The 22,252-nt window shown below is 38.1% G+C and overlaps 1 protein-coding gene across 1 annotated transcript in view; it reads left to right on the top strand.

Annotated features, from left to right (window-relative positions):
• Positions 1–22,252, top strand: part of dner (delta/notch-like EGF repeat containing) — a 50,455-nt gene that overhangs the window by 22,227 nt on the left and 5,976 nt on the right. The window contains exons 2-12 of the mRNA XM_007251594.4: positions 4,188–4,514; positions 4,617–4,711; positions 5,594–5,754; positions 7,906–8,054; positions 10,326–10,479; positions 11,013–11,126; positions 12,648–12,878; positions 13,487–13,609; positions 13,861–13,974; positions 15,067–15,198; positions 15,343–15,589. Of these exons, the coding sequence (XP_007251656.3) occupies positions 4,188–4,514; positions 4,617–4,711; positions 5,594–5,754; positions 7,906–8,054; positions 10,326–10,479; positions 11,013–11,126; positions 12,648–12,878; positions 13,487–13,609; positions 13,861–13,974; positions 15,067–15,198; positions 15,343–15,589 (1,847 nt within the window). The remainder of the gene's footprint in view (positions 1–4,187; positions 4,515–4,616; positions 4,712–5,593; positions 5,755–7,905; positions 8,055–10,325; positions 10,480–11,012; positions 11,127–12,647; positions 12,879–13,486; positions 13,610–13,860; positions 13,975–15,066; positions 15,199–15,342; positions 15,590–22,252) is intronic.

The following is a 22,252-nucleotide window of genomic DNA, read 5'->3' as shown; positions in this document are numbered from 1 at the left end:
ATAGTCTATGATGTAATAAAAGAGTTGGGGTTCAGAGCATTTACACAGTTCAGGATTTTCTTCCAACGATGCTGCCAGTTTGTAGAGTTGTGTTGCATTAAGCAAAGGAAGTCTCTTGTGTATCTCCCACAAAAGCACTTGCCGTGGTTCTGGAGGTGCCATTTTCTCTGGGTCCAGCTGCCACTCTTGAAAACCCACACACGCAAGATGGCTGCTCCTTCAGTGCAGTTCCTGGTTCTCAGCACACCAATCTTCGGACGAGCCCCCAATTGTTACCGGCCTCAGGCCTAGGGGAAACCCGGGGCACGGTACAAACGTCCGTGTCCCTTAAAAACAAGAGAGACGGACACAGAAAACCTGGCATTCTCTTTATTTATACAAAAGATAAAATAGCAATTTAATAATCAAAAACCAACTTAAAGTGCACAGAATTAAACCCAAAAAGAAAAATAAGCATTTAAGTTTTAGAAAAGTAACATTGAAATCCAAAAGTAAATCTCAAAGTAACTACCACAAACGTTAATCATACAGAAAATAAAGTAAAAGGCAAATAATTAAGTAAAGCAAAATCAATAAACGTACCAATAACTCAATAAATGAATAAGGACAATCTTATTAATAATTACTCATTAGTATTAATAGCAATAACAAAAAAAAAAGCAATAGCAGCAATAGTAACAATAGAAGCAATGTTCATTAAGAACTCTGAACTACAGCTCAGTTAAAGAAGCTGGTGTGAATGGCGTGTTGCACTCGCACGTGTTCTAACCTCTTAGAGATATAACATTGCACATAACCAATAATACATCACACATGTTCTAAAACCAAGCAGCTATCAGGCAAATGGTAGAATAAAACCACATAACGTACCTTAAAAACAAGAGAGACGGACACAGAAGTCAGCGTTTGCAAAAAAACTGGCGTTCTGAAGAGTGACTCCTCGCTGCCTGTTTTGTACTCTGGCCCGATCTCTAATTAAGGCGCGCCCCCTGCTGGTCTAGTGCCATTTATTAGTACTTCAGTTCAATTTGCTTAAAAACAAATAAAGTTTATTTAAAGAAATCCTAAACTAGACAAAACAAAATGAAAACAAAACAGTACAACTAAAGAAAAACCCAAATTGTGCATACAATTTATTAAGAAAAAATCTAAAAGCATTAGGGATGTCTATTTCCTTTATTAAATTTCCAGCCCCTTACACATATGAAAATTCACTTCACTTAAAAGTCAGTAATGACTGTATATAAGGCTTTATAATGTGTTACACACTTATATAAAAGATAAATTTGAGAAATCATAGCTGCATATTATAATGCATTATATCAAAATGTAACAAATCTGTGTTATAGTGCATTACAACACAACATTGAACACTGTTCTTATCAACAGATATTATAAGGTATTATAAGCTCTTTTTTATAAACCCTTATACTTGTAGTTTTAAATGTGTTATGAATGTCGCTTTAAATACTTGTGAGTTATTATACAGACTTATTATATTCATTATAAGGTATTATGCATGTCATATAATGCATTATAAATGCAGTTATAATACATAATGAATACAGGGTTAGTAGGAAGTGGTTCCGAAACGTCTTGTTTTTTGTGTCTTACAGACGCCCATCTGGTGTGTTTTTTTGACAAAGCATGATTTTCAGTATTGACAAATTAGTCCATCTTCTCATTAAAACATACATTTTTATGCTTTGTTTTTTGGCATAGTATCACTAAGTGGTATTAGTACTGACTAACACATTTCTGGTATTGTAACATTTTTAACCCATACTACACATAACCTTCTTTTCAAAGATGGAACTTTTTATCTGACTCTAGGTCCTAACACTTTCTGGTGCCAAATGATCTTTAATGACCCTGACGTAAATTTAATACTGGTCTTGTTTTTTGATATCAGAACAAAAAAAACAGCTTTATAAAACTATAGGCTGAAAACAAGTTTTATTCTGTTCCACTGAGTGTTTTACTGTGTCTCTTCAGATTAATGAAGCTGTTCAAAACACTGAGATCATCCCTCACTTGGGAGGCCACATTAATTGAGGACTAAATTATTCATATTCCATCATGATACATATATTACTATTCTCAAACTGTGTGTTGTACTAGACTCACAGGAGCATTGCAGAGATAGGACAGAAACTGTGTGCGTGTGTGTGTGTGATAGGGCTGAACGATTAATTGCATTTGCGATAATCTCGCGATATTTTAAAACGCGATTCTCTAACCGCACTGGCTGCGATTTGACTGGTCACGTGACTTGGGAGCGAGCCAAGCCGAGGACGAGCGGAGCATACCCGAGCAGAAGGCAGGGAGGTGGAGAAGTGAAGTCAACACAGCGCACTTTAGGGCGTTTTCACACCAGCACTATTTGGTCCAGTTAAAACGAACTCTGGTCCGTTTGTAACTTTAGTGCGGTTCGATTGAGCAGGTGTAAAAACAGTAATCGCACTCAGGTGCGGATCAAAAGAACCGGACCGAGACCAGCTAGAGGAGGTGGTCTCGGTCCGGTACCAAACGAACTCTGGAGCTGTTCGCTTGTGGTGAGAACGTGATCCAGTCTCGTTTGGATCCAGCTATTAAATATAAGCCATTTATTTGAGCTAAACTGCTGATAAAGCAAGCACAGTTTAAACTGATATATTAGCCAGATAACGCTAATTACCACAGCTGTGAACAAACACTGTGTCCATGCACGCGCTGCATTCACTGCTCTGTTTATTATGTATAAATCTGCGCTGCATTCACTGCTCACAGCCGCGTAACTCTGTTTATTATGTATAAATCTGCGCTGCATTCATAGCTCACAGCCGCGTGACTCTGTTTATTATGTATAAATATGCGCTGCATGCAGAAACACTGTGTTTGAAAGTGCAGCGTTTCAGCATTCAGTGTTAAAGCACAGATATTTGCGCTGGAACACAAAATCTTCTCGCTGTATTTACTTTTTTCGTATATTTATATTTAATGTACTCCCGTGTCAGACAGCTCTGACCAATCAGAGGACACAGGCTGCTCTCGTGGTTTATTGATGCGCATTTTGGTGCGTTTACATGGGAAATCAGACCGAACAGAGCGAGAAAACGCTCCAAGTAAACGAACTCATTAGAAATGAACTACAGGTGTGAAAACGCCCTTGTTGCACAATGGCTTCAGGCTCGACGGAACACATCAGTTGTGTAGAATTACTTTGGCTTTAAAAAAGAAGATGCTGCTCAACGTCAGGTACTGTGCTAAACGTGCCTTGCTACTGTTGCTACGACGCGAGGTAACACTACAAACCTTTTTCAGCATTTAAAAAAACACCACAAAGCCTTGTGTGGTATTTGCAAGGCTAAAATGCCAACGACCAGTGCTGCATCTTCAAATACAGAAAATAACGAGTTGGTTAAAGCAGATTCTCTTTATGTTTTTTTGCACTTTAATTTTTCATGATGTTACTAGCTGGAGAGCAGTAAGTTAAATTTTATATATCTATTGTTTTTCCTAATTTAAAAAAAATGGTGAAAAGGAAAAGCTATTTATCTATTTATTTTTCTATAAAAAAAAACAAATGGTGAAAAGGAAAAGCATAGATTTTTTTGCTTTATTGTTATCTGTGCTTTAAGTAAATCTGACATTGTTTATTATTAAACAGATTGATTTATTGCTTCTGTTGTTGAAAAATACTTGAGAAGACAAAAAAAATCGCATTTTAAATCGCAATCGCAATTTATAGATAAAAAATTGCAATTAGATTATTTTCCAAAATCGTTCAGCCCTAGTGTGTGATATTATCTTTCGTGTAAGAGTCCGTCTTTGTGCTACAGGGAACAATCTAATTAAATTAGCTACACAAAGATAACACTCCATCGTTTAAAGCAATGGGTTTGGTGCCATCTATAAAGCACAGCTAATGACTTCAGCAGCAGAAAAGCAGTGTGTGTGTGTGTGTGTGTGTGTGTGATTGGGATAAAGCATGTCTAATGACTTTAGCAACGTAAATAGCAACATATTACTTATTTACAGTACTTCAGCTGAACCGTGCTTTTTTGTCTTGTGTCCCTGTGCAATTTAGCCACACCCATTCAGCCTACAGCTGTTTAGCCACACCCATTCAGCCTATAGCAGCTTAAACCCACTATTTACTCTACACCACGACACCACTGATCTATAAATCTTTATTTTGTCCGCAGTTCTTTGCCGACCCCTGTGCCAGCGGTCCCTGTCTCCATGGCAACTGTAGCCGGGAAACGGATGGCACTGGGTTCATGTGCGAGTGCAATGAAGGCTATGGGGGAGTCAGGTGTGACCAGCCCACAATGACCTTTGACCTCACCGAGTCCTGGGACCTGGCAGAGAGCCCCGCCCCTGAGAGCGCCACCTTGGCCACTCTGGCGTCAACAACACAGCCGTCCCAACCAATCGTAGTCCAAACTACCACTCAGGCCCCTCCCACCCTGCAGCCATGGCAACCCAAACCTGGGCAGAGAGTGATGGAGATCCAGTGGGATGAGCAGCAGGTCAGTGTGTTTGTGAGTGTGTGTATAAAGATGAAGAAGTGTTCCATCTCGCTGTTATTTTGTACAGATCTTGCTGTATGTGTGTGTGTGTGTGTATTACAGATCACTGATGGCTCAGAGTGCATAAACGTTGCAGGTCCTGACTCTGCTGGACTGATGACGGTGTCAATGGAGGTTGCTGAGGAAACTGCTGTAAAGTAAGACACTTCAATTAACAAATCTCCGCCCACCCAGTCTGATTGGTTGTCTACTTGTGTGTATCTGAACAATAAACCTTTTCTAAACCTTCTTTTCACCACACTTACATTAATAAACTCCCCATCTGATTAGACACTGTTTAATGCTGTTCTATAAAAATTCTCTCAGCTCACACTTTTGGATATTGTACCTCTTGGTGAGAGATTGCTTCCACTACGTATTTCTTCGACAAATTGCAGGAGTCTATAAACCAGCCAGCAAGCCAAGCATAACTACATTCACTCTCTAATTCAGTCTAAAGAGGTTAGCCCTGCCCTTCAGCCTACAGCAGTTTAGCTCCACCCATATAGCATATGGCAGTGTAGCCTTACACCAGGGGTCGGCAGTTAAGTTTGGCCGTGGGCCAGATATTTTCCAAGCCATTACCTGGCAGGCCACAGAAAAAATTCTGTTTTGGAAAATGAAGTGTAATGGGATGATTGAGTGCTACAGATAAGTAGCTCTCCAGCCCAGAGGGTTGTTGAACCCAATTGCAGAACAATTGAATTCAAAGCAGGTAAAACACACTCCTCACGCAAGATCAAACCCGTATCATCAGGGTCGCGGACGAATACACTTCAAGCAAGAACAGGAGGAAACTAAAGTCACGCCAAGCAACAGAGAGAGACAGGGGAGGAATGTAAACAAAAGCTCACCAGAGAAGCATTTTACTTATTAATTTTTTCAATATCATTCATTATAGTTTCATGCTTGCGCCTATTGGTGACCCGTGCCCTACACATTACGGCAGTTTGATCATGCCCATTCATTGCCCCACACATACAGCACACTGGGCTTACCCATTCAGTCTGCTGTAAAAATGACTTTGTCTATCTCTCTAGGCTGGTGGTTAATGTTAGCAGTGCTGTGTTATGGCGTGTGAGGGATGGAGGATATTCACGCTGCTCTGTAGATGATGGCACCATCATTTGGTTCCAGCAGGCGACCGATGGCCTGGTCATCCCTGATCAGTCCCTTCCACTCGGACACAACTACTTCATTAGTAAGTGAATGTGTGTGTGGGCATGTGTGTGTAGGAATCCAGAATGTTTGTAGTGGAAAATTACTTTTTTTCCTCATTTTTAAAAACTGACTAAAACTTACTCACACTACCACATTGAACCTATTTATAGAACCTCAAGGAGAACTAGTGTCATAAAGTCTGCTCATGCTACCACTTACATTCATAGCCTACCTAGAGCCTTCATGAAACTGGGTCCACCCACTGAAAATTAGAATGTGATTTGTTGAATTCTAATTGTGTTGATGGTTAATTGCATGGTCTGGAGTTCTGACCAGTGGGAGAACAATTTTTTTCTGTATCTGCCCAAATACCACAGAGAGAACAATGCTGATTGGATAATTTTCTAGTTAATGCTTTGCAGATTTACACAGATTTAATTTCCAGCAGCACTAATTACTGTAATAAGACTATAACTGTAAACACCAACATTATTCTACTGAGTAATAATCAGCAGCAATTAGATTTTTTAATTCTTAGAAATCATTAGACCTTCTGGTTCTGCAACGCTAATAGTATAAATGAGTTGACAGGAACTTTATCAGGTTTATTATTGTTAATAGCAGGTATCTAGTGGAGAACGATGGCCCTTACTCTAAACAGGTTCTCACAACCTGCTGTGTGCTGAGTTCTAAACAGCTGTGTGTGTGTATATCTGTGTGTGTCGGTGTGTTGTGAAGTCGGCCCTGTCTGGTCCTCATTTTAAATCTGATTCATCCCAGTGACAGAGTGACCTTGCGGTGTCTGATGCTGTGTGTGTGTGTGTGTGTGTGTGTGTAAACTTCAGCAGTGCAGCACGGTGTGTTCTTGTTGCTCTGGTTTAACGATGCAGTCGGAGCAATGGACCTCTGTTAGCTGGTATATGGTAGCTCTTCAGCCAGATGGGACTGAAATCACAATCAACTAATGCTGAGAACAGAATGGTCACACCTCTCACACTCTTTTTTATTTTTTTATTTATACTCCAGATTATTTTTATACTGCAAAATATTTATAAATGAAGATTTTATATGTTAGTGTATGAATTATGCAGTATTCTAAGTTTTTATACTGACAAGTGTTGGTACTACTTAACCTGAAGGAAATTATACTAGTCAATATTTATATTACTGTTTATACTTAAGGATAGTTATACTACTGTTTATACTGCTGTGTATTAATACTGCTGAATATTTATAGAGTAATCACTGCTCAATGTTTATATTACTATTTATTTATGTTCATACTGCTAAGTATTAATAGTGGTAATTCACTCATCCGATATTTGTTATGTTCTTTGATGGCACAGATAGATCAACAGTTTAGTCATTTTATTTTGGGTAATTTTATCTTTTTTAAATGTCAAGTGCAGAGAGAGCACATATCATTCCTAGGGCTCTCATGAGCTATTCTTTGACCTTGAAAATAAAAACTAGGACATCTTCCCAAAGTGCTACACATGCTTTTATTCAGCACAGACAACTCCAAAATGTTGTGTAATTAATCTAGTTTTTGATTAAAGAGCCACTAAACCCCAAACCAAATTTTTTCATTGATAGTTTACTAAAATGTTTATAAACTTTTACTAACTTTTAAAAAAAGCTTTTATTGTAGTCATTTCTGCCCTTGCAGCGCCGTCTTAGGATCAACTGTGCTATAGGCGTGGATCATATTTCTGTGTACTTTGGTACGCAGACACATCATAAATATGCAGATCAGTCAGTCAATAATATGCCCCCCCCTTCTGACGTACAACAATCTGCATCTCACCACTATCAGAAGCACACTGCTGCTGCAGCTCAGCCAATCAGCTCTCCCTCCTGCCCTGCCTCTAAACCCATACATCATCCAGTGCCCTTCCCAAACTACCCCTCCCATTTTTTAGCCTTTTTCAAATTTGAGTCAGTAAAAATAAGGGATTTAAGTGCAGCTTCAAATGTAATCTAATCTCATAGGTGCTTATATAATGTAAAGCACATACAACAATCACATTATACATTTCTAGCTAAGATTTTTGAGCTCTGAACTCTTATGGGTATACTATAAAATGGAAATTTGACTCACTGACTTCTAAATCTACATTTAATGTTGAACATATATTATACTTAACCCTTAACTGTGCTTGTGTCTTTGTTGTGTTTGTGTTGTGTGTAGCTGTGCTGCGTGTTGGCTCCCCCTCTGGTCCGGAGGTGACGGTGAGAATGCAGCTCATAGTTAAGGCCAGCAGCTGCACAGAGCCAGGCAGTGGCTTCAGCGACCCACAATGCTCTGGGAGAGGGACGTGCATCACTCAGCCATCAGTGGTAAGAGCAATTAACAGCTTTTTCTTTTGCATCATTACTGTAGAGAGAAAAACATGTATCTCCAAAATGACAACTTCACAGGAGAAGAATTTATTTTGTTTTTAATGAAAGTCAATGTAATAAGTAATTTTGGAGCATTTCTATTGGCCTGTTTGTCATGATATTTGGACACAATTTGAAAGTAATATGCACTTTTTTATACAATTCAAAGAACACACATGCAGCTAAGCACCATTATGGTTTGGACTCTAATTTATTTTTTGGGACATCTCCAAGTGTCCTTTGGGGCATTTCCAGGTGTCTTTTTGGACATCTCTAAGTGTTCATTTGTGGAGATGTCTCTCAAGTCTAATGCAATCAGTTTCAGTCATGATAAAGAAAATAACCTTTTACTGATGCAGGAGGACTGTCTGTGTGTTATCTAAACAATATCAGTTAGTATGATATGCATGTCAAAATATAATGTTATTTATATTTTGTTATACATCTCCAAGTGTCTTATTAGATTATAAAATTGGTTATGTTGTAAGTCCTAATATGAGAGATTTTTAAGTTGTGCCAGCTGTCTTCAGATGTGCTGTATTGTCTACTTTAAGATGTGTTGCTAATTTCGCTGGTACTTGTGACTGTGTGACAATAAAGGCATTCATTAATTCAAGTGCATTCCATGCGTAAAACCTCCTGTGTCATAAATTAGATTCATTAACTAAAACACAAATCTTTAGTGTGATATCTGGACTGGCTACATAATGAGTTTGTGTTTTACAAGAGTGTTGGTAACCGTAGGTATAAGTATCATTTGCCTCATAGCTCCAGTACTAATGCTTATTTGTGGGGTATGAGATCCCATTACTTGTCAGCTAAATTAGCCTCATACCTCTGATGCTAATGCTAATTGGTAGGGTATGAGATTCCATTACTTTTAGCTACAGTAGCCTCATAACATCAGTGTAAAATTAATGAAGTAAGTTTGAAACAGTAAGCATGTCCTGGCTGCTCGACTGCATTCAGGGAAAGAAGTGTGGCGGGGAGAGGGAGAGTGGTGGTGCTGGGTTTTTGCTGAACTATTACATTCAGGGGCAGCTGGGACTGTAGGAAGTACAGTGTGTGATGGAAGGAGGACAAGAGCAGAGGATGGATAGAGAGAAAAGAAATGCAGATCTAAAAATAGAAGAGAAGAGCTCATTAATCAGAGGCAGTTCTGCAGTTAAAATTCTCAGACTGGCTCCTACAGCAGCATAAAGCCACAACACAGCATCTTCTAAACCACAGGAAGAAACACATACACACACGCACACACACATATAGCATGCATTAAAATAACTAAAACATAACTAATAAAACCCTGATTCACTTAATGACATCAGAGGAACTGACATCATCAGACATCAGTATCTGACCTCACTATTTCTCTCAAAAAAAGAGACAACCACCCAGCAAATACCTTTGATATCAGAATACAATTCTAGAGAAGCAGGTGTCCACATGCTGACTATTTACACTGATGTATTTAGAAGTATTTATACTACTGTTTTATACTGCAAAGTATTCAGAAGTATTTATAATGCAGAGTGTTTATGCTGCAAATTACTTAGCAGTAGAGTTTTTATACTGCTGACTAGGGGTGGGCGATATGGCCCAAAAATAATATCACAATATTTCATGGTATTTTCGTGATAACGATACTCTTGCCGATACTCTTGACAAAAACACTGAATAAAAAATATATATCAAAAATACACTACTGCAACAAAATGTTAATGTTTATTATTGCATATGATCTTTTGACGATATGGCACACCCCTAATTGAAATACTAAAAGAAATACAAGAATTTTATCAGATTTGTAACAGATATATGTCCATATAGCCAGGATTAAAGTAAAATAAATGATACTGGACAGGTATAATCTGTCCCTAGTAGATATATAACAAGAAATGAGAACAGTGTGAATTTTTCTTTTGTTAAAAGCGTAAAAGTAGTACCCTGATTTGATAATTAGGGGTGGGTGATATGGCACTATCCATTTCAGGGTATATTGTTCACAATATTCCAAAATGTTGGCGTTATTATTGCATACAATATAATATGGCACAGACCGGCAGAGGAGTATTTGTAATGCACTGTTTATACTTCTTACTATGTGCTACAAAATATTGTTTATACTGCAAACTGTGCTGATTAAAAACTGCTGATTAGTAATGCTACAGTGTATTTACCACACATACAAAAGTGTGTATAACAGCCTGTGGTGTGTGTTGTGTTTTTTAGAACACGTTTTACTGCCAGTGTGAGGACGGATATTCCGGTATTTTCTGTGAGGAGTTTGATGCGTGCCACACAAAACCGTGTGAAAACAATGGCACCTGCACTGACCTGAGACAGGGAGACGAGGGACGCAACTACACCTGTACCTGCCCACCAGGTGTGTGCGCATGAACACCAAACATAAGAGATTTAAGAAATTAAAACCATTCTGCCTTTTTGTTTTTTATGTTTTATAAAAATAAATACAAATGTTCATGTTCAAGTTATGTGATGAAGAAAATAGAACCTAAGCACTGTATATATATATATATATATATGATGTGATGATTTCAGTGAGGTGTATTTTGAGGTGCCCAGAGGAAGCGAGAACTCATGGCTAAAGGTTACAGCAGATGTGTTTATTATTAACATTCTGCAAGAGGTGTACATTCTCGCACATACACACACACACACACATACACACACACCACCGACACAAGCATCTCCTGTCAGGCCTTGTCAGAGGGAGGATTATTTAAAGTGACAGTAGCGGGTCTTGAGCGATGCTAATTGGTTCGTTAAGGAAGAAAGAGGGCAGCTGGGTTAACGAGCGCTCACACTAATTAGGTTTTAAGAATCTGGGGTTTATTTATTCAGATCTTTGTTTGCAGCAAGTATGCTTTCATCCAGAGTGTGTGTGTGTGTGTGCAGGGTTCGAGGGGGACAGATGTCAGGCTCTGGTGGATCACTGCGCTTCAGAGCCCTGCAGGAATGGAGCCACATGCACCAGCACCCTGGACGGACCACACTGCTACTGTGCAGAGGGTACATACACATTAACACACACACACAGACTTATACTGTGCACACATAGTGCATATAATGATATTCACACCTTGAATATTTTCTCTTTTATTGCTGAGATAGAGTGAATTATAATCAATATATCGTTGTTGCCCAATAAAAAACAATATATCTGTTTTTGTCTCTTTTATGTTGACTTCCACTAAAATTTAAGAAGGTTTTATCTCTCTCCTGTTTCTATTTTTTATTGGCCGTGTAACCTTTTGAACCATAATGTAGACCAGGGTTGGGACAAAATATTGATATTGTGAAAGATCAATTCATTTTCGTGTGTGTTTTTGATACGAGAAGTGACTTACTAATCAAATTAATAGGGTAAACCTGCGATGAAGAATATTGTGAAATTCTGTGAAACTGACACAAATAAATCCACAATCAATTACTGGTATTTACTTATTTAGGAGTATTTTATCCTCTTTAGTAACTCAACTTAGTATCGTAGAGAATTGTCTTGTTATTTAAATAAAATAACTGGTATTTACTCATTTAGGAGTATTTTATCCTTTTTAGTAACTTTGATGCTGTGAAGTATCGTAGAGAATTGTCTTGTTATTTAAATAAATTAATGGTATTTACTTATTTATGAGTACTTTTATCTTCAGAAACTCAGCTGCTGTGATGTATCATAGAATTGTCTTGTATATCGAGTATTGCAGAATCACATTATCGAAATATTGTTATTGTGTGCAACGTATCGTGAGAATATTAAATCCTGAGATTCCCTGTGTAGACTAATGCAGGCTCTGGAAGCATCTAAACCACAATGTAGTTATCACACTGGCGTTATCACACCTGGTTCCAGTCATATCAGGCCTGCTCTGTTAAGTCACTGACTCAGCATTAGTCTGAACCTCAGCTCAGTAATCCATGTCTGTGAGAGTTTGGACACTCCAGTGTGTGTGTTCTGTGTGGTTCCTGGTTTGCTCGGTTTGTCCTGATTTACTTTCTGTTCTCCCCTCCTTATCTGTGTCATCATGGTTCTAATTTTAAACCTCCCCTCCTCGACTTCAATTAATCCTGAAGCCTGGAACCGTCCGGCTCCTTTCCTCCACAGGGAACTCTCTCACTCCCACCTTGTTTCTCCCCACACTTCTGTTTCCTGCAGCTTTCTCTCTACACCTTTAAAAGTTTTTTTCTTCAAGTTTGTGTTTCCGTATAAAGCCTTGATAACCAGATCCACATCAAAGACAGTGGTTAAATTATGCTTAATATACTGTGACATAGAACCATTTTAAATGTATGCATGGGGATATACAGCTAGTGAGCAGCTGAAAGGGGTTGAAAATTGACCTAGCTAAACTTTGGAGAAATGTTGGAGAAAATAAAATAAGAAGAAAAAAAGGAATTTTATCTTTTGTGAATCAAAGTTGATTTGAGGCAAAATGAAAAACTGATAAAAATAACGTGGTAGAATTATGAAATTCTTAGGGGTTGACAAAGGAATCTCTCTCTCTCTCTCTCTCTCTCTCTCTCTGTCTGCAGGTTATCAGGGCAGTGTTTGTGAGGTGAGGGTGGACCCATGTCTGTCCACTCCGTGCCACAATAACGGTACCTGTTACCCTCAAGTTGGTGGGCGGGGTTTCAGCTGCACCTGTCCAACGGGCTTCACCGGACCCACCTGTGGTCAGCTGGTGGATTTCTGTGCTCTGAACCCGTGTGCCCATGGTGTGTGTCGCAGCGCCGGAACCAGCTACAGGTGTCTGTGTGTTCCAGGTAACACTAACGCTCTTATCTTCCTCTCAGCAGTGTGTGTGTGTTGCTGTATGTGTGTATGTGTGTTGTGTGTTTTGTGTGCATGGACAGTTTTGTCTCCTCTGTGCCCAGTTCTTTCCTCCTTCTCCTCCTCCTCCTCCTCCTCCTGGTTGTCATGGCAACCACCACCTGCGTATTCATACATCTTTGTCTGCACACTGTAAAAGCACCCGTGGCTTTCACATCGTCCAATAGGATTGCAGCATTTAAACAAACACTACCCAATGGGCTTACTGTATTTATACAGTATGCATATAATGCTGTTTATTTAGTTTTGTGCAATAGGAACTCTATTTTCAAAAAGAGCATATCATGAGTTATTATTCATGTAGGAGCGGAGTTTCACTGCTCCTGTACAGTAACAATAACAAAGATTTTTGACCCCATCTCTCACTTATCAAATATAACACCACCTATGTGTGTGTGTGTGTCATCTGTCCTTCAGCCTCTCAGCAACAAAGAGAAATACACTACAAAGCACTACTGCCACCTTGTGGCACACAAGAACTGCAAACTGTAATAATTTATCTCTCTCCCTCTCTCTCTCTCTCTCTCTCTCTCTCTTGCAGGATATCATGGTCTGTACTGTGAGGAGGAATATAACGAGTGTTTATCGGCTCCGTGCCAGAACTACGCCACCTGCAGGGACCTCATCAATGCCTACGAGTGTGTCTGCACCCCACAGTACACAGGTGTGTGTGAGGAGAAGAATTGTACACTACAGCAGGACAGCAGGTGTGAAGAGTAAAAAATGTAAAAGAAAGAAAGAAAGAAAAGAAAGTTCCAGAGAGAAAGAAAGAAAAGAAAGTTCCAGAGAGAAAGAAAAGAGTTTATAGAAAGGAGCTCCTGTGATTTCGGAAGATTACAGTGGTCTGTACCCACTCCTGAATACTAGTCACCACTGATGTGTATTAATTTACAGTGCTGTGTGTGTGTGTGTTAGGGAGGCACTGTGAGATCTATAAGGACCCGTGTGTGAGGCTGCAGTGTGTGAATGGAGGCCACTGTGAGAGCAGAGGAAGCAACGCTAGCTGTGTGTGTCCCCAAGGATACACAGGTAAACTCAGTACACACTGCATTTACATACATATTTACTCTATATATATATCACACCTTGCGGCAAGCTATTTATACATATAGATACATATGAGTATGTGAATATGTATACAGTACCAGTGAAACGTTTGGAAACACCTTCTCATACATTGTAAATGAATACTGAATCATTAATACTGAGTCATGCATACTATGAAGGAACAGATTAGGAAGCATGTAGTGATATAGAAGTGTTTCCTTTCCTGGGGCGGTCCTGATGAGAGCCAGTTTCATCCTTTGAGGATATTTTCAAAGTTAAAGTTGTTTGTATTGACTGACCTTCATTTCTTGAAGAACCTTTTTTTTACTTAGTTGAGTAATTCTGGCTTCTCATAATATGGATTAGAACATTACTTAAATATTCACTATTCACTGTATACCTGTAACTCTACCTCTTCAAAACTTTACAACTGATGCTCTCAAACACATTAAGAGACAAGAAATTCAAGTAATTAACTCTTCACGAGTTCAGCACAGCTGTTAACTAAAAACCATTCTAGTTGACTCAAAATGTGAAAAGATGTCATCTAGTCAAGCGGTGCTACTTTGAAGAATCTAAAGCATATTCTGGTTTGTTTAACACTTTTTGGTTAACTAAATAATTCCATGTTTTCATTCATAGTTTGGATGTATAAAATTTTAATCTACAATGCAGAACATTTTAAAATAATGAAAAGCCACTGAATTTGAGATGTGTCCAAACTTTTGGCTGATACTGTATTTTATTTTATTATATTAATATTATTACATGTAGGTATTTTCATGTAGTTACTGTCACATTATAACATTCTATCTCTAAAATAACAATGTGAACAATAAACCTTTTGACTTTAAATGACAGTCAATGTAAAAGTAATATTACAAGTAATTTCAGCTTAGTCCAATTTTGTTAGTCTGTTCATCATATATCCATGTATCCTTTCGTCAGAAATGTCAAAAAATGTGAAAGAAATTTGACATTAACAATATATATAACAGCATATATGTATAAATCTATATACATTTAATGTAATTAGCTTCAGATACAAAATGTATGTGTGTGTGTGTTTTCCAGGACTGAATTGTGAGGTTGACATCAATGAGTGTGAGAGCAACCCGTGTCACCATGGTGGTACCTGCGTTGACCAATCAAACGGCTTCACCTGTCACTGTGCACCTGGCTGGGTGGGTGGGAACTGCGAGATCCGTAAGTTCATCCTTAATTTCTTAGTTTGCAGCATGCATTGATGTGTGTGTGTTTACAGATATAAAAAAAGATGTTTACAGATAAAACATCTGATTGACTGAACCGTGTTCTTCCCATCATTTTCTCTCTTTTTCTCTCTCTCAGATCTTCAGTGGAAGATGGCTCACCCAGTTGACTCTCTCACTAACATGCCTCGTCACTCTCTCTACATCATCATCGGAGCACTGTGTGTGGCCTTCGTCCTCATGCTCATCATCCTAATTGTGGGAATTTGCCGGATCAGCCGGATTGAGTACCAGGCTTCCTCCCGTCACGCATACCAAGAGTTTTACAACTGCCGCAGCATCGACAGCGACTTCAGCAATGCCATCGCCTCCATACGCCATGCCAGGTAATAACATGAACATCAACACATGTATGTATGTCTGTAAATGTACGTACACTATATTGCCAAATATTCACTCACCCATCCAAATCATTGAATTCAGGTGTTCCAATTGTGGTGGAAAAATAATGACAGGAAGAAAGAAATATTCAGAGTCTCTGAGTCTTGATCAGAATGAGTAACAAGATTTATTGAGAAGACACACGTAATGAATACAGAGTGAACTCCTGCCTTGCAAAAGGTGCCAAGCTCTCTTTATACCTTTTAGATCCTCCCATCCCTTACTTCCCAATTATGGGCACAGTGCCACCATTGTGACACGTCAACTTCTTCTGACATGTGATATGACATAATCCCTTAGTGAGCATATCAGGCTGGTTCTCAAAACATTGCAAGCAGAAAGGAAGATGACCCTGGCGCCAGAATTTGTAGAACAACTGTGACGTGCATTCCTTAACACATACACATAGCCAGATAGAGAAAACTCTTACTCAGCATTTCAAAAAAGCTCACTGAGGGTAGAATGGTCACAGTACACATTATCATCGCATAGAACAAAAAGTAATATCATTAATAGTCGTCATTGTTTATGAATCATCACACGTCATTGATTATGAATCATTTCAATAAACACCTTCCATCACACTCCCCCCTTTGATTCTGAATCAATAATGAAATTTTCTTTTTACAGCTAATTTTCTTTACCTTCATCAAACAAACGGTCTAGCCCAAATGCAGTATCTAACTCTATTGTATCTACTGTAACTTGCAGGAACTGGCCTTTCTTCTGCATATGGCGGAACAAAAATTAATAGATATATATTAGAAAAGAGTAAAAGTACATCAACAAATAAAATCTCGATAGGTCAACACATTCGCGCCCCAGAGAGAGAGAGAGAAAGAAAGAAAGAAAGAAAGAAAGAAAGAGAGAGAGAGAGAGAGAGAGAGAGAGAGAGAGAGAGAGAGAGAGAAAGAAAGAAAATAAAGCCAGTCGAGGGCCAGAGAGAATTCCTCATACTTCATCCAAGCAGTTATACATTTTGCAAATGACATGTGATTGTACAGAACTTATCAATATGATTACGTCAGCAGAGTCCAGTTAACAGCATGTTGTCCAGTTTTAATGACGTGATTAGCTCCAGCCTGTCTGAGCAACAGGTTCTTATCATGATGTTGTTCAGCACTGTGTCCTTCATGAACACAGCAGACAGTCCTTAAGTGTCCTAAAGTCTGTGAGAAGATGAGACAGAGGAAAAGAGTGGATGTAAAGATCTTCTGGCTATCTGAGGAGAGGTTTCCAGCACTTCACTCAGATAACTTGTTGTCTCCTAGTTCATATGCACTGGTCCCAGAACAGCAGAACAGCAGTGAAGCTTCTCTGCCACTCAGGGTCACATTCTCCTCACAGCTCTCACTGTTGATGAAAACACTCTGACCTTCCTGATTCCTGAAAAAAGTAAAAAAAAAAAAACAACCTCCAAAGCCTTGTCATAGTGACAGTTAAAAAGAGAGCAGAGATCATAAGGTTATTAAGTGAATTATAATGTGAACAGTAAAAATAATAACTGTATATATAAATGTATAAAACATTTAAGAATAAGAGTGTGAAGGTGTGGTTATCTCCAATCACACCCTTCACTCCCCCCTTCTAGACCAAATGGAATCATCCAAGATTCCATGATGGTCTACATAACGCCTAAGAAGCCCCGGGAGTAATGACAAGTGTCCGCATACAGAGTATGAGAACAAGTGTTTCTTCATCTCAGCTGTGGACATGCTGGGGCCTATTGCACACCAGTCCCCACGCCGGACTCTCCCTGCCTCGTCATGCCCACCATGGATCTGAGAAGATTCATAAACAAATTTTACTACATTAACTTTCTCTTTTTTTTTTTTTCCAGAATTACAACATGAAGTTTAAAAGTGTTAAAATCAAGTCAATGTTTTTCAACATTGTCACTGTTTTCGCTCTAGACTATAGAATACATAGTCTCAACATTTATTTATCAAATGCCTTCATATTTTCTTTTAACCTTTCACATTGTCTAATTTAATCTTCAACCACAATAATGTATATATTTTTTATACATTAATTAGACATTTTCTTACACTAGATGCTGAGAAGCTGATCTACACCTTTGTTTTGATTAGAGTATTGTAATGCATTATTCTCTGGATTACAATTATTATTCTCTACAATTTACAAATTACATTGTGGTCAAAATGCTGCAGCTACAGTTCTAACTCACACACATAAAAAAGAGAGAAGATTATTTAGATTGGATTTTAATATTCATTTAGTGTAAAAAGTGTAAAAATCTCTTAACTGCTTAGCAGCTAAGTATATATCAGGACTCCTGACAGATCGACAATTCCAGCTCATTTGTTGAGAACATTTAGCGTTGCATTCTGTATTTATGCACCAAAGATTTGTAACTCTCTATCAGTTTATATCCATCAGGGATCACCCAGTTCTTCCTTTGAAGCACATCTAAAACTTATTTGTGCACTTCAGATTAATCTTAGTTTTATTTATTTTAAAATAGTTTGTTATGTGCCAAAATTCTTAATGCCAATCTGTAGACAAACAATCCTCAACTTTACACATACTCAGAAATCCTTAAAGCATTGTTCAGAATATTTAGTCTGATTAGTGCTGTTATTTGAGGGCGAACACACAAGGAGCATAAAACACCCCCTTTTTATTTTAGTTATTAAGTAAGAGTTCAGTTCTTCCAAAACACTGATGAGTATGATGCAGTCAGTGCATTTCCTCTATATCCTTCGTAAACTTATTTTTATCTGTTAACTTGAGTCTAAAAACATTTGGCTGATGTTAGAATTTAAATGTGTGTGGAGTTGTGTCCACAAGCTGTTGTAGGGATGGTCCACCTAAGTTTAGACTAACTAGTTCCTATGACAGTGATTTTGAAGCTATGAGCTGCAGTGGTCCTGTTTGAAGTCATTAGCCTAATATTTATTTTCCTTGTTCAGTTCCAATATATATTTTTGCGAACTGTGCTACCTGTAAATTAATTGCAAAAAATAAAAACATATTTAAGTTTCACTTGTTTGGCATAGTTGCAAGACTGTTAGCTGGTGGTTTGGCAAGCTAGTTATTATTATATATATTGAATTAATTTAGCATTAATATTAATGCACATATAAGAGAAAGATTTCTATCTTACCCTATATATATATTTTTTTTTTAAAAACTTTTGGAGCAAGCAAAGCTCTTTTTGTAGTTGATAGTCTACATTGATGTATTAATAAGATTTTAAATGGTTGATTTTTATTTAAGCCAGCATGCTTGGTTACTTTAGCTAGTTACAACTACATCTGAGTTTATATGTATTAATTTTGTCAAAAGCCAGTAAACAACTTCCCTTACATAAGCCTTAATGGAGATGATTGTTATTAAAAATGTTTTATACAAATCATAGTCATTAGGCAACATAAATTACATAATGTAAATCTAAAAAAAAAAAAAAAAAAACTTTCCAGTGAAAATTGAGGGCCAATGTGTGATAGGCCTCTAATGTATTAATCTGCCCAGCAACCATGTTTGGCTACTGTTTACAATGAAATTAAAGATTTTTTTTTTTCCTGAACTAGATATTATTTTTAATTCATCAAAGTTTTTGATGAGAAACACTATTTAAAAGAGAAACAAAAAAGCTAAAACCTCCCTTTTTTTTTTTTTTTCTTAAAAAGAAAGGTAAAACAGTCATAATTTGAGTCACCACCAGATTTAAAGTTTAACCAAACATTTTCTACATGAGGCATAAACATCAAAAATTAAATAAAATCACTCCTTTTAATGGAAAAAAGTAAACAGGCATAAAAATTAAAAAAATCTGGTCTCACGTCTCTGTTGCTGGCTCAGGCTGAGGGGTGGATCCACTGGGCTGATTGGCTGCTGGGGGTGGGTGGTGTTGATGGTTGAGCAGGTGCTGTCTGAAGCGGTCTCTGACCGCTCAGTTCTTCCAGATCTGAAACCAGTTTCCTGGACCAGTGCTGTAACATTTCAATCACAGCAGGTCCGGTGAAGACGCAGTCCAGCCATCGACCGACAGCTGGACCAAACACAGTCTCTCATCTGAGACTCTCCTAATGAAGTGCTCTGGTTCAGATGATGTTCACAGTACTGTTGCAGAGGACCCTGTCTCTGAGGGTCAAAACTCCTGTGATGAGCACCACCCCCGCCTTCTCAAACACCCAGAAAACAGCACTGAGCAACAATCAGTCAAAAGAAAAAAATCCCTCCAAAAAAAACCTTAAAAGAAAAAAAAATAATAATAAAAAAGAAATCCTGAAAGGAATTCTAACATGGTTAAAAATTGTTTAGCCTCATGAAATAACTAAAACAAAAATTATTTCCAGCCAAACAATGCTTGATATTTCTAAACTGTATAAACATTAACATTATATTGTTGTGCTCTGATGGGGACTCAAAATATAGCCAAGAATATGCAAGCAAGTTCTTCATTGCGAGAAATAGAAAACATATGGAAAGCAAAACAAAAAGCTCCATTTTTTTTTTTTTTTTTTTTTTTTTTTTTAAACATCTGATGTCTCCTTGTTTAAAAGTCAGAAAGAGAGACCCAATTCACTGCAGCTCGTAATAGATACAATATTAAGTTTGTCAAATTAAAGCTTTCCAAAGAAAGTAAGATCTTTCCTTACTGGTTTCTAAAATCTACCATCCTCATTAAGAGAATCAAAAGATCAGCATAGACTGAGATACACGAGAACCACTAGAGAAATTAGATATGTGTATTCTTTAAATCTCATTCAGCTGAGACTGAGCTGAAGTCAGTCTCAATAAGAAAAGAATAAGAATAGAAAAGGCCTAAACCACATGAAGACAGAAGCTGTGTTCAGAATGGCTCACTCATTAACTCTTTCACTATGTAGCATTTTCTATTTACTAAACGAATTATGGAACAACCAAACAATAAACCATGTTTGTCCTGCTCTGAGGACGTCTAATACAACAGCACTGCATTGCATTATAGTATATTTTGGAATTTCTAAATTTTGTGATGCATTAGGTTTTTCATAGTGAACTATATAGGGAACAGAATGTACTGCTGCGGTTTTAAACAGTACTGCAAAAATGGTTTTACACTATATAGTGCACTATTTCTGGAATAGGGAGCGATTCTGACACAGCCACACACACATTATATTCATCATTAGATTAGCTTACAGAATATCAGAGTTAGACAAATGTTAGAAACATACACACTTACACACACGCACAGACACACACACACACACACACACCAAATGTGATAGAAGATAGCAGAGAAGAGATGTTTTGTCTATCTCTCTCACTGCTTTATTCAACACACGCAGAAACACACACACACACATTGTATCAAAAGCCTGGAATCCTCATCTCTTTTCTGTTTCAATCAGGGATGACTTTCACAATGTGGACATTTGTACATAACTCATCACTACTATTTAAACATGAAGCAGTCTCACATATTCACTAAACTGCCATCCTCAGAATTCTACAGCATTTTCCATAAAGATAATGAAACATGTTACATTGAACAGTTCCAGCATGGCTCAATATTCTGCCCTACTTTAATATATGTATATTGGGTTAATATGCTAATGATTCCAAACCTTTGAACAACACTACATAAACACACACACACACAGACATACACATATAGTCTTGGCTCATTTGATTGAAAAGAGCTGCGTCATGAATTTTTGGATTAAATTTCAATTCTTTAGTTACTTGGGATCCCATTTTGTTCTCTCATTCGATTTTAATGACTCAGAGTAATTTAGCCCCAATAATCACGTCTCACCTTCCTTCTTCTATCCCTGCTTAATACACAATCAGTACCCTGTACTATTAGTATTATTTTATGCACTCCTCCCCACGGTCCCGGGACCTATACTCTAATGACACGTCTATCAATAGAGGCCTCACGACCAGGCTAGTCTTCTCTTTACTTTAAAGATATATTTACATACATCAATAAAGGCCTCACGACCAGGCTAGTCTTGTACACCGTCATGTAACTATTCACTGTCCAGGGCGGAGTGCTGAAGGAAGGATGGAGGGGAGTAAATTAATTTAAGAACAATTGTTTACATTTAAAATTTCCTTAATGAGTAAATTAGTTAACCTGTCACTCACCACCAATGTTTGTCGATGAGGCCTGGATTTGCGAATGGGGGGGAGAGGCCGCACTTACCCCCGCGGTACTTGTCCTTTATTCTGTGGAATTTTCCCTTGCTTCTGGGGCCCAGCTGTTTTGCTGGAGAGCGTCCTCGGTAGGTGCTAGTCTCTCCCCCTCCGCCGCAAGACCATGCTCATCCTGTTCGTGACGCCAAATTGTGGTGGAAAAATAATGACAGGAAGAAAGAAATATTCAGAGTCTCTGAGTCTTGATCAGAATGAGTAACAAGATTTATTGAGAAGACACACGTAATGAATACAGAGTGAACTCCTGCCTTGCAAAAGGTGCCAAGCTCTCTTTATACCTTTTAGATCCTCCCATCCCTTACTTCCCAATTATGGGCACAGTGCCACCATTGTGACACGTCAACTTCTTCTGACATGTGATATGACATAATCCCTTAGTGAGCATATCAGGCTGGTTCTCAAAACATTGCAAGCAGAAAGGAAGATGACCCTGG

This window comes from Astyanax mexicanus, chromosome 9 (genome assembly GCF_023375975.1).
Source record: "Astyanax mexicanus isolate ESR-SI-001 chromosome 9, AstMex3_surface, whole genome shotgun sequence".
NCBI lineage: Eukaryota > Metazoa > Chordata > Actinopteri > Characiformes > Acestrorhamphidae > Astyanax > Astyanax mexicanus.
Note: the sequence above shows the minus strand (reverse complement) of the source record. Positions and strands in the feature narration are given on the sequence as shown.